Source organism: Lissotriton vulgaris, chromosome 2_1 (assembly GCF_964263255.1).
Source record: "Lissotriton vulgaris chromosome 2_1, aLisVul1.2, whole genome shotgun sequence".
NCBI classification, from domain to species: domain Eukaryota; kingdom Metazoa; phylum Chordata; class Amphibia; order Caudata; family Salamandridae; genus Lissotriton; species Lissotriton vulgaris.
The window spans coordinates 2,110,961,246-2,110,985,574 of record NC_141687.1 but is presented as its reverse complement, the minus strand read 5'-3'; the positions used below and the strand labels follow the sequence as shown (position 1 = coordinate 2,110,985,574).

General features: G+C 48.5%; 1 protein-coding gene across 3 annotated transcripts in view; it reads right to left on the bottom strand.

Moving 5' to 3' along the window:
- Nucleotides 1–24,329, bottom strand: part of MYZAP (myocardial zonula adherens protein) — a 464,263-nt gene that overhangs the window by 162,464 nt on the left and 277,470 nt on the right. For all 3 annotated transcript variants that reach the window (XM_086958378.1, XM_086958376.1, XM_086958377.1), the window contains exon 9: nucleotides 21,696–21,824. In XM_086958378.1, coding sequence (XP_086814504.1) covers nucleotides 21,696–21,824 — 129 coding nt within the window. The remainder of the gene's footprint in view (nucleotides 1–21,695; nucleotides 21,825–24,329) is intronic.

Below are 24,329 nucleotides of genomic sequence, written 5' to 3'. Positions count from 1 at the left end.
GTATGAGCGGTGTGCGTGAGAGTAGAACGAGTAGTCCCTCTAGTCTGGGGAATGGTAGCGCCATGCATCTAGCAACCCTAAGTCTGTTATCTGCATACGCAAGGCAGAGGACATGACCCCTACTCCACTATAGGAGTCATTGCTGCGATCCACATCCGAACTCCAGACTAAGTTGAAGTCCCCTCCCAGGATGAACGAGGGGTCTCCCTGCGGGACCTGCTCTCTCAGGATATCCCGGAGGTAGCGGTCTTGCATCTAATTAGGGGCATATATATTTCACAGGGTGTAGCGGCGCCGTCCAACCTCCACACTCACCTTAAGAACACGGCCATCCCCACTCCGAAAGGGCTTGTTCTCCCCCCGCCTGATGCCAGCCCTGCACAATATTGCTACCCCAGCTGTCTTGGTGTCCGCTGCAGCCCAAAACTGGAGAGGGTACTTAGGATGTGCCATACGCTTAGTATCCGCCTGCAAGAGATGCGTCTCCTGTAAGAATATGATGTCAGGGCCCTTGACATTAAGTGTTAAAATCTTCAAAGGGCTAGGTAATGTCGCCATCATGACCGGTTCCAATCAGGAGCCACCCACGCCCCCCTCCCGCGCCGGCAGATGTGTCCCCCAGTGCAATCCCCATATCACACCACAGCCACATGCCCCCCAGCCAAGCGTACTTAGAGGAAAGAGAAGAAAGAGGGGAAAAGACCAGTAAGAAACAAGAAGAGGTAGAATAGATCGAGAAGGCAAAAAGCGACCAAACAGGCCACAAATCTGTGTACAACAATATCGGCCAACGGGGCCATACAACACTGTCCCAGGGACAGGGCATCCTACACCCTAGGGTTTGGATACTCTCAGGGATGTCACTCCCTCAAGGACAGCCCAGGATAGGCCTGTGGTAGTCTCGAAGGTCTGACATCTGGAAGCTACCACCACCCCACAGCCCCTCTGCCAGGAGCCGGGGTATAGTGTGAAATACTGCGCAGAAGGCCTCCTACTGGGGAGTGAGTACACGTGTTACAAGAGCATTCAACCCGTTAGGTAAGTTGCAGCCACTCATCTGATCATGGAGTCGAGGGACGCGAGATGGGTTCCTCCCGATCCCCTTCTAGGGATCTAATGTGCGCAATAATATCTTGCTTGGCCTGGGAGGCTGATCGTTCATCCATAGGAGCTGTGCAACGATGGCGTTGGACAGTGGTCCAGGACGGTTTGGCTGGTATCCTTTCCTGTCTTTGCGGGTGGGATGGGCTTGCCGGCGACGACGTGGACAGATGAAGGAGTTGCGCCGCCTCGGTGTAGGTCCGTATCACTTTTCACTTGGTTTCCCACTGGAAAATGAGAGCGAACGGATGGCCCCACTGATAGGAGATGCCTAGGGTTCGTAACTTCTCAGTTACAGGCCCGAAGGCTCGCCTCCTCTTCAAGGTGTTGGGCGTCAGGTCCTGGAATATCTGTATCCTGTGCCCCTTGTAGCTAAGGTCCGGTTTATCACACGCCACTCTCCAGATGGCTTCCTTCTCCGTAAAAAAGTGGACCCGTGTCAAGATATCTAGGATGAGTCCTGTCCTCCCCGCGGGCCCGGAAACTCGGTGTGCTCGGTCCAAAGCGGACGGAGATGTGGAAAAAGGTAGGGCTATGACCCTTTTCAAGATTTGCCCGGCGCTAACCGCCTTTGTACCATTTAAATTACCAAGCAGTGAGGCAGGCGCCGGAGACCAGAAGGCAGGAAACAGAAGTTTTATTCCGACGGAGCAGAACACATCAGATCAGACAACAAGGTATCGTCTCGAGGTGCTCTAACAGCCTCTCTGAGGCCTGGCCTCTTATACACTGGTTTATGGCATGTGACCTTTCTTTATTATAATCAAGACATTGTGAAGTAAGGAAAAAGACATCCCCGTAATCCTCGTGTGAATCCCACTCCCACAATAGAGGTCCTCAACCTGCTGATAAGAGGAGGGGATCATCACGCAGCTGAGTGTTCTGCCGATTTTTAGGATGTGTGCGCCTGATCATATCCCCGGGGGTGGGGAGGCCCTGATCAACAGTGGGTCCTTTAAAGAGGAGTGACTTCATACAATAAGGGGCAATAAACGGTATCTCCCGGCTTAGGCGATGGCCTCGGACCTGTGTGGACGGTCGGACTCGAGGGAAGGGGTCATCAAAGGAGGGGTAGTCATGCCGCGTGGACAATCAAGCGCGGAGGGATGGTTTATCAACAGAGGGGTATTTATGGCAGGAGAGGATGTGCTGGTCAGGCGCGGGCATGACTCCCAAGGACAGGGTCATGCAGGAGGAGAAGGGTTATGCTCATGTGAGGGAGGGAGGGGGAGCCAGGGTGCGCGGAGGATGCTTGCAGGGTCAGAGGAGCGCGCTGGCGGCCGATCGTGGACAGGGAGACCATGATACCTAAAATGGCGGTCGTGCACGTTGTACGTGGGTGACAAGCTGGCGCAGATGATGTTTAGCTCGCAAACTAAAATTCCACAGTCCTCCCTTTTAACATGTCTCGCCAACTTGTCAGTTCGGATTTATCCCCATAAGGCCACGTATTTCTACTTCATAGAGGGGACTCATGTGCTCAGTTCGGAAGTCCAAAGTCTTTGGGCACATACAGTTGGAAACAAGGCCGAATAAAGATGGCAGACATTGGATACCCAAACAACACCCCCATAATATCACAACAGGTATCAGTACGAAGGAAAACAACCTCCAACCCCAGTCCTTCAAAGTGTCCCAAAACCAGCTCCCAAGCGACCATCCTTCTTGTTCCTGGTGAACCTCCGAGGAAAGTCTGTGGAGGTGCTCAATTGCTTTGTAGACTGAAGGAGAGTTATCGGGCACGTAGGTGCAGCAGCTAGATCCGATGATGCGGCATGCTCCTCCTCGATCGGCTAGGACCACATCTAGAACAAGGCGGTTTTGAAGGGCCACAAGGCGGACCGCCTGAAGCTCCGCCGTGTTGTTAGCGAGGATGCCAGCCGTGATGTTGATCGTTGTTTCTACTGCCTGGGTCAGGTGTCGGATAGCGCGGCTGTTTGCCATTGGGCCCCACAGGGGAACAAGTCCCTTTGCTGTATCCAAGAACTGTGCTCCAGTGGAGTCGGCTTGTCCAATGTCATCTGCACGCCTCTGCCGGTGATGGTTAGCAGGGGCTACATACGTGGGGGGGGAGAACGAAGACAATGTAGCAGATACCCTTCCAAACTTTCGGGAGCCAGGTGTAAGCTTTGGTGCCACACACAAAGTACATATTTGGAGAAGCAACAAAGGAAGGGGGGTCAACTGAGTCCAATGTTCTGGTGATTCCGCAGGAACTGTGACCCACCAGCTGTGTTCCCTGGCCTTCGAGACACACGAGACCTGTGACATTGATAACAGACAGAGCCACAGTCAGAGTGGCGGTAGTTTGTTTTCGCAGATGAGAGAAGGTGGTTCTAGCTGGATTGTGGAGTACCTGTACTTCAACTCGTTCTTTGGCTGGAATGTCTTTAAGGAAGGTGGCGCCTGTGAGCGCAGGACACAGGGGAGCAGAGGTCTTTCCGGTTTTGTTCAGCCAGAACCCAGAGTAGAAGTGCGTCACTGTCTGGCTGGAAGTGGCGTTGTCCTTGTGGCTCTCTTGCATGAGGATCAACCAGGCGAGGCAGGAGCCGTGAACTGAGAAAGGAGAAGGGATGAAGGGGATGGAGTGTCCAGTGGCATGCGGGAGCAACCCGCAGATCCAGCAGTTCGTAGCATTTGCAGCAAGGTTGTGTTGGTGCAACAGTTGCACAAAGGAATTGTTCCAAAATTCCCTGCGCCTTTCTCGGAGCTGAGGCGACAGGGAGATTAGGTGATGCTCTTTCATGGGGGTCGGTTGTGCAGTGGGCAGCAATGCCTCATGAGCCGGTGTGCTTTCCTCCAGAATCCAGAAGGAGGTCATGAGGAGGAGGCAGAAGAGGAAGACAATAAAGAGGGCGATTGTCCTTGATTTGTGCAAATTGTCAGTCTGTGGGTTTCTATAGTGGGTATTTCCTGTTGCTTCCATCATCTTCTTATCTGGCGCTTCCATCATCTTCTTATCTGGCTCTTCCATCATCTTCAAGGGGCTCGGTAGCGGGCAGAACCACAGACTTCGTTTAGCTTCTCTCCCGGTAACCCTTGGTTGTGTTTAGGTCACCGTTCTGAGATTCAACTTAGTCAGTGGTCTACTTAGCCGAAGCTCCCTCCTTTCGACGCAGGAAATACCCATCTCTGGTTGGCACAGTGGGGTCAGAGAATTTTGCAAGTTCAAGTGCCCCAGTATCGGGATAACAGTTCAATGTCGGTCGGTCCTTGTTCAGGAGCTCTTCTTGGGTGTTGACGTTTTCTGTCGTGGCCAGGTTCGCAGAGACCTTCCGGCAGTGATGTGCGTGCAGCCAATGCCTTTTCCCCTCCACTCGAAGCGCCGTCCGTTTGGTAATCAGCACTTGCCAGGGGCCCGTCCACCGGGGTTCTAGGCTCTTGGTCCGTTGGAAGTTGCGGACTAGAACGAAGTCCCCCGGTTGGATGTCGTGGCCTGGGCCCCTGGAAACATCGAGGATGGCCTGCTGCACCTGTTGATGAATGACAGACAACGTTTTAGTTAACTTGCACAAATATTCAGACAGTAGGACGTCCGGGACGTCATGAATGGAGGTTGGTTTGGGAGCAGTCCAGAGGTTCATCGGTCGCCCGAATACAACCTCGTAGGGGGTCAAATGGCGTTTGGTGGGAGTAGAGCGCATCGATAGCAAGGCCAAAGGGAGAGCGTCTGGCCATTTAAGTCCGGTGGTTGCCACTATTTTTGACAATTTCAACTTCAGTGTGGCATTATGGCGTTCCACCAGGCCGGCGGATTGGGGGTGGAAGACTGCGTGAAATCTCTGTTTCACCCCCAATCCCTTTAGGATTAGTTGGATAACCTCAGCTATGAAGTGGGGGCCATTGTCGCTTCATAAAATTCGACAAAGGCCATAGCGAGGAAAGAATTCTTTCAGTAGTACTTTGGCAGTAGTCATGGCAGTGTTGTCACGGGTTGGATAGGCCTCTACCCATTTGCTGAAGGCACATACGACGACTAGTACATACTTCAAGCTTTGGCATCTCTCTAGTTGGATGTAGTCCATCTGAAGGACCTCAAAGGGGTGATTGGGGGTCCCAAACCCTCCCCGGGGTACCACAGTTCCTTTCCCGGGGTGTGCTGCAGACAGATAAGGCACTGCTGGACTAGGCGTCGGGCTGAGTCGGGGATTTTGTCGTTGTGCCAGACTTTGGAAATGAGTTCGATCATGGGTGCAGATCCTATGTGTGCGGGGGAATGAGCCATTGTCAGTATGGGGATCAGGTATGAGTCAGGTAGCAACCATTTGTTTGCATCTTTTGTTCGCCAGCAGCCCTCATCATCTTTCAAACCCACCCCGGCCCACTTAGTCAGTTCGTGAGAGGTGCTGGCCGACTGGATGTCTCTGATCATTTCCCTTGCGTCAGTCCATTTCTCTGCTTGTGACCTGGTCACATACATGCGTGTCACCGTCCTATTCTCAGCTGTGGTTCGTGCAGTGATGTCGGCCAGTGCATTCCCTTGTCCGACTAAGTCTGTCACCTTCTTGTGTGCCTGGCATTTGATCACTGCTAGTCGTTTGGGGAGGAGAACCGCTTCAATCAGGGCAGAAACCAGATCTCCGTGAAGGATAGGGGTGCCGTGGGACGTCAGGAATCCCCTCTCCCTCCACAGGAGCCCAAAATGGTGAACCACCCCGAAGGCATACTGGCTGTCTGTATATACGTTCGCGGTGGTCCCTGTGGCTATGATGCATGCTCGTGTGAGGGCTATCAGCTCTGCTGCCTGGGCAGATCGTTGTGTGATGCAGGCTGTCTCAACTACTGTTCGGGCTGTCGTTACTGCATAGGCAGCTGAAGTGGTGCCGTCTGGGAGTTTGATGTATGAGCCGTCTACCCATAGCTCTCCATCGAGGTCAGTGAAAGCAGTGTCTCGGAGGTCAACTCTACTCCTAGTTTGTTCGTCCGTGAGGGTCACACAGTCGTGTATGGGAGGAACGTCGGGGTCATTTTCAGGCAGGGGCAACAATGTGGCAGGATTCAAAGTCGTGCATATCTTTAGTGTGATGTGGGGTACAAGTAGCGTCAGTTCGTACCCTGTCAGTCGTGCGCTAGTCAAATGTTGAGTCTTGGTTTGGTTCAGAAGGGTGTCGACAGCATGGGGTACTAACACGGTCAGAGAGTTTGAAAGTACGATTCCTTCGCTCTGGCGGATAGAGACGGCAGCGGCAGCTACCGCTCGAAGGCAGGCAGGCAAGGCTCTGGCTACAGGATCAAGAGTGGCGGAGAAGTAGGCACAAGGGCGCTGTTTTGGACCTATAGACTGAGTCAGGACAGACAATGCACACCCCTCCCTTTCGTGGGTGAAGAGGGAGAAGGGTTTGGAGTAATCCGGGGTTCCCAGGACAGGCGCTGAACAGAGGGCATCTCGCAATTCCTTAAAGGATGCTTGACACTCCGGGGTCCAAGGGAGCGGGAAGGAGGCATCTTTGGTCAATAGGGCAAGTAGGGGTTTCACAATGAGGCTGAAATTAGGTAACCACTGTCTGCAAAAAGAGGTTAGGCCAACCAAAGAGCGGACTTGCTTTTGTGTTTTTGGGACGGGGGTGTCTAGGATGGTTTGGATTCGGTCGGGTGTGAGTTTCCTCCCTTCTTTGGACAGGAGATGGCCTAGGTATGTCACTTGTGGCTGGCAGAACTGTAATTTCTTTTTGGAAACTTTATGGCCATTTTCTGCAAGAAAGTGTTGGAGTTGGACAGTGGCTGTGATTGCAAGTGGGGTGGTGTCGGCTGCCAAAAGGATATCATCGACATATTGGATCAACACCACTCCATCCGGTAGCTGGACGGCGTCCAGATGTCTTTTGAGGGCCTGGCTGTAAATACTGGGACTTTCAGTGTACCCCTGGGGAGCTCTACAAAATCGGTACAAGCGGGATTTCAGGGTGAAGCCCAAGAGATAACGGCTGTCTGGATGGATGGGGATAGAGAAAAACGCATTCTTGAGGTCGATAACAGTGAAAGTGGTGGCAGTGGACGGGATGAGGGTCAGAATGGTGGTGATATCTGAGACTACGGGGTATTGGGGTACAACCACTTTGTTAATTTCTCGCAGGTCGATGATGAAGCGGTACGCTTTGTCATCTCCTTCGCCTTGCTTCTTAACAATAGGTAGGATTGGGCTGTTGCAGACGTTGCTAACCACCTCTTCAACCACTCCTGCATCTCCCAGAGACTGAATGATCGCTGCCAGTGCCTTCTCGCCCTCGGGGGATATCCGATATTGGGGGAGTTTCGGGAGCATAGCGTCCTGTCTTACAGTTATATGAATGGGGTCAATCATCATTCGTCCCACATCAGAGTCATTTTTGGCCCATAGGTACGGAGGCAGGGTATCAAGCAAGGACAGGTCAGCATCAGTTATGGAGCACATGTGTCGTGCAGGGCAAGATTTGGGTATGTCTGGGTTGTCGTACAGGATGACTCGGATTCCATCTGGGGAACACCTAATGGTAGCTCGAAAATGTTTCAGTAAGTCAATGCCCATAATGGCGTCAGGGGAGTTGGAGGAGAGCAGAAATGTTGTGTCAGTGGTGTTGCTTTCTAGGTCAAAGGTGATAGGTACGGACAGGGGGTTAGTGGAGGGCGTCCCATCGAAACCTATCGATGTAATGTGTGAGCCAGACAAGGGTGCCCTTGGAATCAGTCGTTTCGATAACACACTACGTGTCGCCCCAGTGTCTACCAAAAATGGAGACTCTGTACCCAGGACCTTAGCGGTGACATAAGGCCCTTGCTGGTCAACACAGAGCTCGACTGGATCCCTCCCTTGCCCCTGGCAGTCCTATGCAAAACCGGGGGCACCCTCACCGTCGGATAGTTGATATTGGTTCTGTCGGGGGCGGTCAAATGTGTTCAATCTCCCTGATCTGTCATTGTTGGTGTCGTTTGTGTGCCCTCGTCCTTGTCCTCTTTCTCGGACCGCCCGCCACATCCCTGGGGTCCCTATTTCTGTTCATCTCTAGCAGAACCGGACACTGGGATTTCCAATGGCCGAATCCTTTGCAGAAGGCGCATTGGTCATCGCTAATGTCTCTACGTCCAGTGTGGGGTGTTGGGGTGTGATCTTTAGGAGGTGGATTTCTGGGGGTGGTCGATTGGTAGTTCCCCCTTTGGTGTTCCCGTCCTACCGCTATACCTTGTATCTGGGCAATCATCACCCTTTCTTTCAAATCTTTCTTCTTTTTCTCGGACGCCCTATCATTCTCATTCTTCTGGTGCTCGTAATACTGAGCCATCTGAAGGATAGCTGCGGGTTTGGAGGCCCCCCAACTACTCTCACTCGTCTGCAGTTTTTGGGAGACCTCTTGTGATAGGCCCTTTACATAATTTTGTACAAACAGGTGTTGTCCGGTTGCGGTGGTCATGTCTTGGCCACTGTAGTCGGAGAACACTGTCTCGGATCGGGAGAAGTATTCTGACACATCTTCCTGGGGTTTCTGACGACAGGCCGTGGCTATCGACCAATCTACGTTTTTCTCTGGGATCAGTGTCTTTAACTTCTGAACTAATTTGTCTGGGAGTTCTAATATGTCCTTTACTGGTTTCCTTCCAGGCTCTCGCTGTCTATCTAGTTCACTGAGTTGGTCCCAGGTATGTCCAAACAGATCTGTGTGGTCAGCCTTCCGGATTTGCTTCCACACGTCAGCTGGCAGGCATAACCCGAAAAACAAGTCAATGTCCGCTAAAGTCATTATCGTCGAACCCAAGGCTGTGCCTAATTCGGTATAGAATGCTGTCGGGTTCTTTCTTAAATCGGGCAGAGTTTGTTTAAAGGTTAGGATATCTTGTCGGTCCCATGGTTGGTAAACCCAATTGTACACAACCCTTCCTTTTGCATCTGTGTGATTAATATCATCGCTTGTTCCCTGGCCACGTGGCGGGATCCAGTAAGGGGCCGCCTCTCTGATGGGCATCATAGTGTTGGCTACTTCTACTGAGGTCGTTTCAGGGACTGTAACCTTGGCTTCTGGTTTTTGTTCCGTGAGGTGGCGGAAGACCTCAAGCATCTGCATGAAGAGCTCCGTCGCCTCACGTTCAGTCCCATCTCCAACATCAATCTTCCTATACAGCGTTGTCAGTTTAGCGGGGCCCTTACTTTGATACCTATCCTCATATGCGTTCAGGGTGTGGTAGCTGAGTCGCAAAATGAAATGCCGCCTGTGGCTGTCGGCATGCGAATTATACATGTTCATTGTGTACTCTTCGCTCTCCCTTCGTTCTACTAATGTCTTTGCTATTTTGTCAATCCCATCCCGTTCATCTTTGCTCAATCTGTTTGGTCTGGCTGGTGGGTGCTCGCTAGCCTCGGGGGCATCTGTCGGTGCTGCTAAGGTGGCTGGTGCGGAGGCCGTGAGGGCTGGCGCGCTAGCGCTAAGGCCGTTCTCGCTCGTACTCTGGGCCTGCAGGTGTTGTTGGCAGGGAGCATATGGAGGGGGCATGTAGATGATTGGGGGACCTAGCAGTAACTCATCGTTCGTCCGTTGTTTGGAGGGCAATTCAGGGTAGAGCGCAGAGGGGGTCCTAACGGGACATTGACCTGTCGACCCTGATTCTTGGTTTTGTGCAGCTTCTTTTCTTTCTTTTATTTCTTCTTCTAGTTGCTTAGCGGCTAGGTGGGCTGCCTTTCGTAATTCTTTCCCTATTTTTGCTTCTTCTCTTTTCTTTCGTTGTTCCGTTTCTTTGCGCCACATGCCAATACTATTGAGCATAGTGGGCGTGGTCTTATTTTTCTGGAGCGCTATTTCCAATGTTTTTATTTTATTTTCATCAAAGGAACCTATCAGTGGCCACTGACTTTCGGGGTTCTTCTTTGTATATTTATGCCATAGCTTAGTATAAGCTATAGCGACTAGTCCATGCTTGGTGAACATGTCCTTATTAGGGGTGCCTTCCAGTGGGGCTGGATGGTTCATCTCTAATAAGCGGTCCGGGCTGTACAGGCTACCAATCAGTGGGGAGAAGATAGGCATGACGGGTTACAACGGGGACAAAGGTCTGCACTACCTATCTTATCACGGCGGACAAAGACTAGACAGAATATTTCTATTCTACGTTGTTTGTAGGCCGTGAATACCTCAAAAGAACCAATACCGAACACTTAATGTACTGTCAATCAAACAATCAATGGGGAGAATAAGTGGGTACGACGTGTTAAAGTTTTGCGTTACCCACTCTTTCTCTACCTGCAAAGAGAGACCTTGTTCTTCCCTGTTTGCAGACAGAGAATCTCCAGACAACAATCCACGAACGACAGTTCGGGAAAACAGTGGGGGAGGAAGATAGGCACGACGGATTACAATGGGGACAAAAGTCTGCGTTACCTATCCTTCACTGTTTGCAAAGAGAGAGCCTGTTGTTTTCTCCGTTTGCAGACGGTGAATCTCCAGAGGGATCAACAAAGCGTAATACTAGTATTATCCAAATCAAACAATCATTTCCCAATTTGTCGTGTTTACACGACCTTACCCGGACCGCATGGACGGTTTCCTGTCTTCCGAATCCAGCGCCCGATCGTCCTCTCTTCTTCGTGATGTTCGTGGCACTCCTGATGGTTCCCAGTCAGGACCGTAGATCACTCGAGAGAGGTCTGTTCGGAACTAGTGAAGGTCGGATGATCGGCTGTCAGACGAGGGTCTATCTGACACGAGCTCTCCCGATCGTTGCAGTCGTTCACTCTGTCGTCGGGACCTCTCCCACTGGATCCACGTGTCACTGATGGGCCCCACGCTTTGGGACGCCAATTGTGGAAAAAGGTAGGGCTATGACCCTTTTCAAGATTTGCCCGGCGCTAACCGCCTTTGTACCATTTAAATTACCAAGCAGTGAGGCAGGCGCCGGAGACCAGAAGGCAGGAAACAGAAGTTTTATTCCGACGGAGCAGGACACATCAGATCAGACAACAAGGTATCGTCTCGAGGTGCTCTAACAGCCTCTCTGAGGCCTGGCCTCTTATACACTGGTTTATGGCATGTGACCTTTCTTTATTATAATCAAGACATTATGAAGTAAGGAAAAAGACATCCCCGTAATCCTCGTGTCAATCCCACCCCACAATAGAGGTCCTCAACCTGCTGATAAGAGGAGGGGATCATCACGCAGCTGAGTGTTCTGCCGATTCTTAGGATGTGTGCGCCTGATCATATCCCCGGGGGTGGGGAGGCCCTGATCAACAGTGGGTCCTTTAAAGAGGAGTGACTTCATACAATAAGGGGCAATAAACGGTATCTCCCGGCTTAGGCGATGGCCTCGGACCTGTGTGGACGGTCGGACTCGAGGGAAGGGGTCATCAAAGGAGGGGTAGTCATGCCGCGTGGACAATCAAGCGCGGAGGGATGGTTTATCAACAGAGGGGTATTCATGGCAGGAGAGGATGTGCTGGTCAGGCGCGGGCATGACTCCCAAGGACAGGGTCATGCAGGAGGAGAAGGGTTATGCTCATGTGAGGGAGGGAGGGGGAGCCAGGGTGCGCGGAGGATGCTTGCAGGGTCAGAGGAGCGCGCTGGCGGCCGATCGTGGACAGGGAGACCATGATACCTAAAATGGCGGTCGTGCACGTTGTACGTGGGTGACAAGCTGGCGCAGATGATGTTTAGCTCGCAAACTAAAATTCCACAGTGAGGCATTCTCATCACCCCACACCTCATGAAGGAGCTGCACCACATACGTTAGAATGTCCTTCCCTTCTTCTCCGATGCGAACCCCTCAGATACAGAGATTGTTCCAGCGGCTTCTATTCTCTAGGTCTTCCTGCTTCACCTGGAGCTCTATATTCTGCTCCTCGAAGACCGCCAGACGCTGCCACATCTGCTCCTGATCTTCAGTACGAGCATCCATCGTCTTCTCCAGTCCATCCACCCGGTCCCCCAAGTCCTTAACCTCCCTCCGAAGCTCCTTTACGCAGGTGTGGACCTTGGACCTTAGGGAGCCGATCTCCATCTCGAGCTCTGACATGAAAGAGGTCATGAACACTTGGGTGACCGGCATTGAGTCCCCGGTAGCTTGGGACGATCCCTCAATAGCAGTCGACGCCCCCGCCTTACCCCACATTGCCACAACAGTATTGTCCCTGGGGGATGCAGCCAGGTCAGCCTTGCCCCCTCTGGATCTTGTCATCGCCAGCTCCGCAGTGCCTCGAAAGCCGTCGAAGAATGCAGCCACAGCACGCCCAGCGCTAGATGTTTAGAGGGTCCTCTTCCCGCTCTCCAACGTAGCAACTTTAGTTTGTGGGGGCCCAAGGCCTCAGCCCCAGGTCAATATGTAAAGTAACGGCCACCAGTTTCCTATTCGTCTAGTCGTCAGCACCTTGGCGTCAGGAGCCACAATCAGACCCGTCCCTCCACTTCCGAGGCCTGAGCCAGATGGCGGAGCCACCAACCAGGGGCACCAGCTTCTGGTGTTCGTCAGGATAGCGTCTAAGACTGCAGGGTAAGACACAGAGGGCACTCTCAATTTCCCGGTGACAGACAGGCAAGGGCCTCGGTGGAACAAAGGGGCCTAGGCAATGCAATCAGTCACACCTCCCCAGATCCGGCCCGCAGGTCCCCCCTCAGGACACCACCATAGCAGGGTTTAACCCCTCGGCCCTTTAGAACACACAAGACACAGGGCGCAGGATGGGCAGCCGCAGCAACGCCAGGCCCCACAATGCCTCCAAGTCAAGAGTGGGGATGTGCCGGCTTCTCCATCCCTCTTCCCGGCGGCGCCCCCAATAGCCGACCCCCACACCACCTTCTAACTGCCAAAGTTGCAGTTCAAAAGTTCACTCACTCCCTGAGCAGCTAAGCCGCGTAGCGCAGGCAGCGAAATGCAGTCAGCCTGGGTGACCAATAGCTCCAGACCTAAAATGGTAATCAATGGCGCCTCCGCCCAGCACTTCCTCGCGCCAGCCTCTCACAGGTCCTCCTCAGATTTTCCCCACAGCAGCAAGACACAGTAGAACAGGGGACCGCAGCAGGGGTATGAAGCTCCGTGTGCCAGGGCGTCTAGGGGCCAGCAGCACTAGGTCCTCATGGGGAAGCAGTCAAAATGGCGGAAAGGGGCGCACACTCCAACTCGCCTTCTCACCTGAAGTGCCGACTGCCTCCAAGCCCAGCTGCTCCACGGCGTAGAGGCCAACAGTCGTGCAGTCCTCGGGTGTCCTACAGTACCGCTTCAGCCTCACCACTCTCTCGCCACCTCCTCCGCTTCGGGCCGGTCACCCGGACCCCCCACCAGTAGTTGCACAGTGTTCAGGCGGCAAGCTCCAGGCAAAGTCCCGGGCACCACTGCACAGACCAGCGGGTCAGAGGGGTGAGCACATCTGTGGCTCAAGTCAGCACCACCCTGTTGTGCCTCTACCTTACGTGCCTCCAAGCCCCCGTCACCACCAGGGGGTTAAAGGTGGTGCCCCAGCCGCCAGACTCTCAATCACGGCAGGCAAACCCTCTCCAAGTACATTTGAGAGAGTGAAAGGTTGTGTCCTGTTACTGAGCTCCCAGGGAGAGGGTTAAGAGTGTTGGGGTGCTGTATCTCTTGCCTTTCTGGAAAGGTTAGGAGTTGAAGTCAGGCACTATAGCTAGTCGGACTCCGACTCATAGATAATGCTGTGGTATGGTGACTCAGCCCCAACATACTGATGTTCTATGGTCCCAAGCATAGTTCTGTTCCTGAGCAGAATCCCTGCAACAGTACTTTCAATTTCAACATTTAACAGGAAATAATCACCACACCAGTTTACCATCCAAAGAATACATATTTGTATTTACTCAGTCCTCATTGTCACAGAAGAATTAACATCCTCCTAGACAAAACTCAGTATTGAGGTCATCGCAATCTTAAGTAAAAGTCCAGATTTCATTCAAATATCCATAATATGAGAGTCAATATAAATGTAGGTCAGAAAACAAGAGCCACTCAAATATAAAATTAGAAAGTGCACCATATTTCCACCTAACTGCAACAACCTGTGTTCAGACAAATTCACCATTTTTTCTAAAGCAATGAACCTCTCCATCTGTTGCATTCTAGATAAAATATAAAAAATTTCTGTTTTAAGCATAACCATAAGTAAAAAAACAATACCGCCAAATACAAGATAATAATTTTCTATAATTCAAGCAGACAAAGAAATAGGAAATCAGTCACTGTTGCCCCATTAAGCAATGACGAACAAGGGACTCCAGGGTAGCTGGTAAGATGTATTTTCTTTCAGACAAAGTGTGGCATTCACAGTAATGGAAGGTAAAATGAAACATTGGCCAATGTTAACATTTTGAATTGAAACCACAGATTTTTCATTACATCAATGCCATGTTTTTGTTTCTTACATCTTTTAGTTGGGGAGGGAAGGTAATCTGTTTTGTAGCGTCTACCCCATAGCTTATGTTATGGATCAAATCTTATTACGGTTTAAGAAGACACATACACTTGCCAACAACTAATTGATGGTGAGGAATTTTTTATAAATGGCACATGTAAACCAGTGTAGCTGGAATAATTTTAAGAGTGGAGGTGCTGCCATCAAAGTACATAATTGAAGTCATAGGGATTGTGAAATCTCCAGACGTCACTTAACCCCTTAAGTGCTGCCGTCGGCCAACGGTCGTCGCGAGCACTACCGTGCCAGCGCTGCGCACGACCGTTGGCCGACGGGCAAGCATTCGTTCTTCGAACGTTCAGCGCTGGGTGCTGAACGTTCGACGCTCCTATGAGGATAAAGACAAGTAAGGCAAATGAACCATGCACATTCAACCAAAGAATGGTAAGAACGTAGTTGGTAGCCAGTGGTGCATTATGGAGCACTCTATCACAAATATATTACTAAAGCATGGCGTACTAGCACAATGCCATTTACAGGCAGCATATTTCCAATTGAAATGGTCACTAAATTTGTATGGAAAGAAAATGATACTACTAAAAGTATAAAGCACACCAAATATAATGTGCGGACATTGAGTTTCAGTAAAAATCTATTTTTTGAATATTATCAAGTAAAGTGTCTTGACCCCATAAAAATTATTATTTCCATCAAACTGCCGAGTTAGAGGCAAATGTGCTTCATTTGTTGTTTCCTAAATACTGATATATTTTGAAATATTTGTACAGTTAATTACAGGTATTTAAATGTTGTTGTGTATTAAAAATAAATGCCATCCTTAATCCTTTACTACCATACTCCTTGTACCCCCATCAAGATTATCACATGGTTCCTCTCAGTTTGCAATTGCAGTCAGTGAAAGAAATATCACACTCACTGTTAAAAGAATAAGCAGCAATTTGCAGAAGAGCCAGCCTGACAATTGATCTCCATCTTTCAAAGCACACAAATGAGACAAGATTAAAAAAAACGTTGAGGCATTTGTATAGCCGGGTGTGGTGGCTTAGTAGACTAATGCATCCACTAAAGGGGCCTATGTTCGACCTCATGGTCAAAGGTTCTAATCCCGGCAAATCCACTCAGCCTTTCATCCTTCCGAGGTCAATAAAATGAGTAATATTGAGTTGGGTAACAAACATCTGTAATTCAGCACCAGGATACCCTTTGGTGAACATGCTCTTCACAAATACTTATGTTATTGCTTATTTGCCTTCTAAACTCCAGCATGGTTATTTTGGAGGGTTCTACTGCAGCCTTTTACACCCCTACATATATCCCCTATCCTTAAAACCCCCCTGCAACTACCTATCCCATTCCCAGCTAGCCCCCATCCTGCTGTTGCACCATTGCCCACTAGTTGAGCCAACTATGGTGCTCCGTTTGTGATTTTCTTCTGCAGTCTGAGGTAAAGCAGGCATGTGAGCTCCCTGGATTTAGTGGAGAGATAGCTCAGAGATTGCCCACATAGTGTTTCCAGCACCTCTCCCCTGTGCTCCAACAATGGGATTTTATCAATTCCCGAAAGGTTCCACAGTCAGTATGTTCCCTGCCTATTTTCTGGTGTTCTATATTAGTTTCACAGGGTTTTGTCAGCCTGTCAGGATTCACCTAGTGCCATTGCCGTCTGTTTGCCCCTACAAGAGTACAGAGGAAAGATCCGCTCATTGGGTAGACCCAGCAGTGTGTATACAGGAAGGGGCAGAAAACTGGCCTCAAACGTGAATAAAGTGGCTGGCATTCAAGACGTGCCTAACATAAGTGCGGTTTGGGGTAGAGTCATAGCAGAGGTGACTAGATGTGAATGTGCTCGACAACCTCGACAGCATTCACTAGATCTTTGAGGGTCCCACTCATGTGCATTGGTCAGTGTGTGAAACCAATATGTGATTATACTCATCACTGCTCTTACCGTGGTGCACCTGGATTGTTCTATAGTGTATCTGCTCCTTCTTCCTCACCGAGTGTCTCCTATAAAATTCAGTCTCTCGCATTCACTGTCTTGAGAGTTTATCTCTGGTTGTTGTCTTTATGAAGGGTCTATATATATCTCGGAGATGAATTTCTTAACTCCATACTGTGTGATTAACCATTTTTCAAACAGTTCAATGGGCCTACTCACATAAATGTTAATGGAGTTGTTCATGAGCCAGAGGAGGATCTGGCAATATCTGTATTGTTCTGTCTCCAGAGTCTCAAATATTACCTTCAAGAGTTGAATGAACTGATGCCTAGTTCAACAAAAAGCCATACTCTTTGGCAACATTTGACACTGCAAATGTCAAATGATTGTTTCCCTGTCACTGAGATAAAGTTGTGATTTTCCAGTATCAGGGTGAACAAAATGTGTGCATGTAGAGAGAACCAGTCGCTGTGCTCCTTTACACCAGACCTTAAATATGGGCCTTGTCAGAGACGAGTAGAGTCACAATGCCCGATGTGTTTTTACCGCCCATGATGCCCTCCATATCTGTGTCTCTGTGACGATCTGGTTCATAAAGTACTAGTGCATCTCAAACTCTGGTTTCTGAGGTTTGCTGCTTGATAATAGCTCATAATCTTAGGAAAGTCCAACAACCCTTTTTAGGTATTCTGTGCATTGTGCATCTGGCCAATCTATGTTGCTTCCTAGTTCAGTCGTCAATAGCTCTTTGGAGTTTGGCCAGGGCCATCAATGGAGCCAGTAACTAGAGCCTGAAAGATGAGGAGTATTTCCTCATCTTTCAGACTCTTTCAGAGCTCTCAAGATGATATGTATGTCATATTGAGAGCTCTAGTCTACTACACCACTGTGCCATACTTGCTGGCCCTGCTTCACCACTTGCACATGTGTTGCACAATTGGTATGCCCAGATATGTAAGAGTATTCAACGTCCACTGGAAAGGAAACCTTACTATGCTTTAGACGGCCTGATCACTAGGTACAGAGATGTTTGGTATTTCTTGAACATTAACTTTAAATCCCTTGGGTGAAACTGTAATTCTCCAGCTCCTACATCAGGACAGGTCCCTTGCTCACTGCGCCACTGGATTTAAGCTATCCTGGCTGATAAATTGTAATACCCAGAAACTGGTCCCAGGATGCTTGTTTCCGGTCCAGGGAGGACATGGCTTGGTAGTTCGGTCTGCACTGTTGCCATGAGGCACTGTCGAGACTGATTTGCATATGGCTGGGTCTAAACTGGGGTAGCATAGTGAGCAAAAGAATGATGGATTTAACCCAAATCCCTTGACTTGGGGGTAAATGTATGATTTAATAAGCATTCCGTCCATCATTTGTTTGAGTAGCAGGAACAGATTGAGAATGATCAGTCAGTAAAACAGATATGGGCTTTGTAAAGTGGGGGAAAGGCTTTGGTTCCTCCCACTAAGAATTCAGGTTTTGAGTGTTGCTAACTGATGTTATCAAATCCTTAAAACGTTACTTGACTACCATTTAATGGTCTTGTTAGCCTGTCACAGATTTAAATATCCAGTTTATTTCTGCTCATCAAAACACATCTGCAACATTAAAATTATACAATCTGTTCAAATGCCGAACAGTCTCATTCTTTATTCTTTGAAAGGGCAGATTCAGCTGCTAAAAAGTGATAACAATACAGTGGTTCTTCAAATTTGCTATCCATTTCAGATCATGGGACAATCTTATTTGAGCATAATTTCCAATATGTATTAGCTGAGGGATTATTTGCGGAAGTGTGACATCGAAGCATCCGACTTGCATTCTCTTAAATGGAGATCTCAAATGCATTCATGCTGCCTTCCTACATACTCCATGTAATGTTTAAAGTTGTATGCGTTTTCAAAGAAAACATCTAAAGAAACATGCTCTGACAAACCTTTGTCGATCCTTTAATGGAGATGTCTTTTACCTACATCAGCTTTCACCAGACTGACGAAACCAACCTAGTGAATGTCCTTAGTGAAAAATATCTTTCAACATGTTTTTCTAATACTGCTCTTTTTTCTTTAGGGAGCTTACTTTAACCCCACCCTTCTCTGCTCCTTGTTCTATCTCATCTCTTTCTTTGAATGGGGTGTTTCCTCATTGGGCACACATTTAGTTTCTTCTATTCTTTTTCTTTCATGGTGGAAGTCTACACCAATGGCGTGGGCCTGTCTCTTCCATTGCCACAAATCTTTTCTAGCCCCTACCCCCTTTTTCCCCTATTGACATTTGCTTTTTTCCTCTTTATCACGAAAATCTGTGGATTTTCATGGAATAGTTATTTTGTTGTCATGACAATTTTCAACAAGCATTGGCATCGCCAATAGGTCTCGCTTTTGGGACCTTATAAGTGTTTATCTATGTAATGGTTGCAGTTGTTGCTGCAAGGATATTATGCTGCATAACTGAATATTACTTTTTGCATGTCTAAACAGCTATAATGTTTGTAAGGCTAGACCTATTGGATTTGTTTTTTTTTTTATTTTGTGAGTTTTTTTACTGTGGTTATTGTGAGAATGTGATAGTGAGAGAGTAAGAACGTTTATTAGTGAGTGAGAACGTTTATTAGTGAGAGTATGTTAGTGAGAATGATTTATTTTTTATGGTGAAGTGAAGGGGTTTTGTAAAGCGCGGCTGCTGCTCGAAGGCGTCCAAGCGCTAATAGAGGAAAAAAACAGATTCTGAGGAGGGGAGGAGACTGGGGGGGGATTAGTTTCTGAATAGGAGTGTTTTGAGTTCTTTGCGGAAGTGTAGAAGGGTGGGGTTGGCTCTAAGTGAGAAGGGGAGCGAGTTCCATAGTTTGGCAGCGTTCAGAGAAAAGGACCTACCTCCTGCTCTAGCCTTTTTGATTCTAGGAACTACGGCGAGAAGTGCATTCGTGGAGCGCAGGGTTTTTCCGGGGCAGTAGGGGGAGAGAAGTGAATGGTTGATTTCCGGGCTTGCTCTGTGAAATGCTTGGTATGATATGCAGAGCGCCTTGAATTTTATTCTCTCTCTGACTGGGAGCCAGGTGAGTTTGTTAGTTATTGTCTGAGAGATACAGGGTTTTTTGTAACAGTTTGTTACTGTGAGTGTGTATGTGATAGTTAGAGAGTTATCTTTTTGTCTGAGTGAGTGTGTTAGTTTGTGAAAGATAGTGTGAGAGTTTGTTACTGAGAGAGAGTGTGATATAGTTATTGAGAGTGATTGGAAGAGTTACTTTTTTAGTTAGTGATAGATAGTGAGTAAATGAGTTAGTACAAATGAGACTTTGTTAGCGATATTAGTTAAGTGAGAGTTTTTATCTTGACAGTTTGTCAGTCAGAGCGAGTTAGTGACAGTCAGTTAGTATGAGTGAGATTGAGTGAGTGATAGTGAGATCGTTAGTTACTTAGTGAGAGTGATTAAGTTATTGCGAGAGATTGGGAGAGTAAGCTATTGCAAGTATTTTTGAGAGTTAATTATTGTTAGTTTGTTAGTGATAGTTTATAAGAGAGAGTATGTTAGTGAGTTATTGATACTGAATAATTGAGAATGAGCAATCAAGAGTGATTTGGCGATACTGAATTAGTGAGAGCCAAATTGTGAGTGAGTTAGAGATAGTGATTTAGAGTATTTTTTTGGTAGTGGGGCAGTTATTGAGAGTGGAAGTAAGTGATAGACAGTGTGAGAATTAATCAAAGTTTTTAAGTGAGCGTTTGTTCGTGCCAGTTAGAAAGTGAGTGTGAGTTCGTAATAGTGAGTATAAGAGAGTGAGTAAGATAGAGTGTTTTAGAGTGAGTAAGAGAAAGCAAGTGTGTGTGAGTGAGTTTGTGGGATTGAGTTAGATCGACTTCGTGAGAGAGACTGTTTTAAATATAGTTTGTTAGTGACTCGGATTGAGTGAGTTAGTGATTAAGAGAGAGTGAGTGAGTGATTTAGTGATTGAGAGTGTGAGAGTTAGTGATAGAGAGTGGTAGAGTGAATGTGTTTTTTTGGGAGTTTGACTTTGTGAGTGTGATATTGATCTTGTGTGATTGAGAGTTTGTTTGTGATAGATTGTTATTGCAAATGAGTGAGTGTGTCCATTAGTTAGTGAGAGAGAGAGTAGTAGAGATAGGTAGTGAGGTAGAGTTTGAGAATTAGTTATTGAGAGAGCGTTTAGAGGTAGTGATATTTTTTTTTGGACACGTAGTTTGTTATTGATAGTGAGAGAGTTTGTATTGTGAGTTATTTAGTAAGGGTTAGAGTGTGCTATAGTTAGTTATTGAAAATGCCTCCTGGTCAACGTGGAACAAGTCCAAGAAAACAGTTTGTAAAGTTTCTGACCACCACTTCTTACTTTGACACGATGCCTACCCTTGAAGCGTAGCTCCGTCACCACGTTTACAAACGTGTCAATTTTCCAAATAAGTTCACTATGTTAAACAACATAGTGAGCAATTATATGATTCAATACATGCGGGTTTTGGCCGCGCGACATGAAACTGATGCGCCCGTGAACATGAAAGTAATATCGCGCGCTGTAAGGGTGCCTGAAGATAAAGCTGATTAAGAGGGAGGGGGAGAAGGGAGGGGGTAGTGAGAACAGAGAGACAGAGGGGGTGGAGGAGCATTGTAAGGCCTAATGAGCCATTACAGAAGCCAGATGACCTGTACATGTTCACACGCACGTGCCCACAAGCTTGAGCCCAGCAAAAGCCTCTTTAGTAGCACATTAAAAACCCACTTACTTAAGGTCTCGCTTGAGCTAGTGCATGCGCTAGCTCAGGCGAGACTTAAAAATGGAGATCTGCCATCCTGATTTTGTCAGGAGGGTGTTCTTCATTGTGGGGTTTCATCATAATGTCCACGCACTCAGTTTTGAAACGCTTCACTAAACTCTAAATAAGCAATTTTTTTTAGAGCCCATGTCTAAATTAACAAGCGCTCAATGAGTCAAGTCACCAGTGTTGAAACAGAAAAAAAGAGAAACTCAAATTAGTAAAATATCCATACACTCTAAAAGTTTTCTTGAATTACAATTGACTTTAACCTTGTGTCAGAATGCCCATTGCTACAATGATCCTAAATCCTCAGATTTGCTGTGCATATTCAAAAGTGATTCAGACCTATTATGTAAAGGATTAGGTGTTTAAAAAACAATTACCAGCAGTATATTTTTATCCATCTCCTTATCCTGATTTACAAACAAGTAAAATATTGTTAGACAATGTAAAAAAAAATAATATGCCGTCTGTTTACAGGTTTATCTCAAATAATATCATAAAAAAGATACATAAAAGCACATTTGAACAGGTAAGTGATATGTGTTACCTCTTCCATGCAAATGATCAACCGATCCAACTCTTCTATTCGCTGATCACGTTCCCCAATCCTTATTTCTGCAATTCGCACCTTTTCATTGGCATCTTCAATGGCTTTGAGAAATTGGTTTGTTTTTACCTTAGCAAACAAAGGAAGCAATGTCACTGACATACATACCGCAAAACACACAAGATGATGGATGGAATGTTGCACAATGGCAAAACACTCCAGTCACGGATCTGGGTTTAATCCATCGTTATTTTGCTCACCAAGCCACCCCAGTTCAGACGTGGCCATATGCAAATCAGTCTTGACCCTGTGCCTCATGGGAACAGTCCAGCCCGACTGCCAAGCCATGTCTTCCCTGGAACGGGAATCAAGCATCCTAGGACTGGTTTCTGGCTATCAGCCGTCTTCAGCCAGGATAGCTTGACTGCAGTGGCTTAGTGAGCATGGGACCCACGTCTGGGCATACCCTTCCCACATAGGGTGAACAGCACTGACATAAATACCCCAGTATCTTAAAAATGTGAACAAAAATGTGGTTGTGCACCTATTTAAGTAAATACAACTGCTTTAAACTGAGCTATTGCTTTAATGTAATGTTTCTTATCTAGCTCCGCCTCTGTGCTGCTGCCCCCAGCACCTGTCTCTGGTAGGTGTTCAAGGCCCTATCCACCCGCAGGCTCCTGCCCGGCCACATCCCTGGTGGTCCAGTGCTATTCTGCGGGTCCGCTTGGCCAGCCTTTCTGTTTTCTGCCTCTGTCTTTTTTCGGTCTACCTGGTTTTTGTATATTGTGCCTATCTGCTGCCTTTTATTCTTTTTACTTCTTTTTGTGCCTGGCTGTGTCCTTATTTCCTATTTTGCCTTGTTTGTGTCCCTCTCGCCTTTTTACCGTCGCTGCTGCCCCCACTGCCCCTCTCCTCCAGCCTATTCCCGCTCCCGCCTCTCAGCTGCGTTTTCCTCCCCGGTCCCTGTTTAAAGGTGCACCTATTCTCCGACCGCCCAACGCTACAACTCAGCCGCCCTCCACGCACTTAACCACGGAAGAAACAACAACTGCCTGCTGTTGACGCGGAACACCACCTGCGGCCATTTCCTCTGCAGAGACTGCCGCCGCACCTTCACCCACCTCCTACCACGCACCAACTGGACGCCAGAGCAACCAAACCCCTGAACTGCATACTCTTCAACATACGCTCCCTACACAGACACACCGTAGAAGTCTGGGAGCTCCTCAACATCCTGTCACCAGACGTCGTCTTCCTCACAGAAACTTGGACCAACGCCAATTCTGTCCCCGACATCACTACCACCAGCCCAGAAGGATACAAGATCCAGAGGAAGGACCACCTCAACCACCCATGAGGAGGGCTCACTATCACACACAAGAACTCCCTCTGGCTCATCACATCCAGCACTACCGACTCCCCGACCCCCAGGGAACATCTCCCTTTCCAGATCTAGACCAACCACAGAAAGATCCAACGTGGCACCCTAGCCTACAGACCTGCCGGACCACTCACACGTTTTCCACAACCATCACTGAACTCATTGCACCCCAAACCCCACACCATCGCCTCCATGGACTACCTACTACTCGGAGACCTGAATTTCCACTTCAACAACGTCAGCAACCCCAACTCCACTGCCCTCCTGGGCAACCTCGCCAACATTGGACTGAAGCAGCTCGTCAGCACCCCCAACCCACAAGGCAGGACACACCCTCGAGGGAACAACATCCACTTCAGTGACACCATGCAACCCATCTGAACAGACCATCACTGCGATCACTTCTTCTCTAAACCCACTGCACACAAACCTACACCACGCCACCTGTGCAGGAACTGGAGCAAGATCACCGAACGACTGGAAGCGCGCATAAGACATACCCTTCCTCAAGAAGCACTCCGCCGACCTGACTGACCTAAAACCCATCTTTCTCCTCCCCTTCGCAGCGAAAGCAACTGAGAAGATCGGCAACAGCAAGCTCATGAACTTCATTGAAGTGAATTCCATCCTGGACTCCACCCAATCCGGATTCCACTGCAAGCACAGCACTGAGACCGCCCTTCCTAGCCACCACAGCGACTTTCGCATGGGCCCTCATCCTACTAGATCTCTCTGCGGCTTTCAACACAGTCTCCCAATGCACACTCGCCGCCAGACTCCAATATACTGGCCCTCGACTGGATCTGCTTCATTCTCACCGGCCAAACCCAAAGAATCAGACTTCCGCCCTTCCTCTCAGAACCCACAGAGATCAGCTGCGGAGTACCCCAAGAATCATCGCTCAGCCATACGCTACATGACCCACCTCGCTGCCATTCTCGGACAGCATGGACTCCGCATAGTATCCTAAGCTGATGACACCCAGCTCATCCTCTCCCTCACAGAGGAGCCCGACACCACCAGACTAAGCTTCTCAGAAGGAATAAAAAGAAGTTGCTCCCTGGATGAGCAGCACCTGGTGACCAACCGCCCTTTGCGACCCCCCCCCCACACTCGAAAGGACCATACTCACCCCCTCTGCATCAGACAGATCAACGCAGTCTCCACCACGTTTCAACACCCTACGATCCTCTGCAAGAGCTCCAAATAGATCCCCTCCAAATCCAGAAATACAGTCACCCACGCACTCA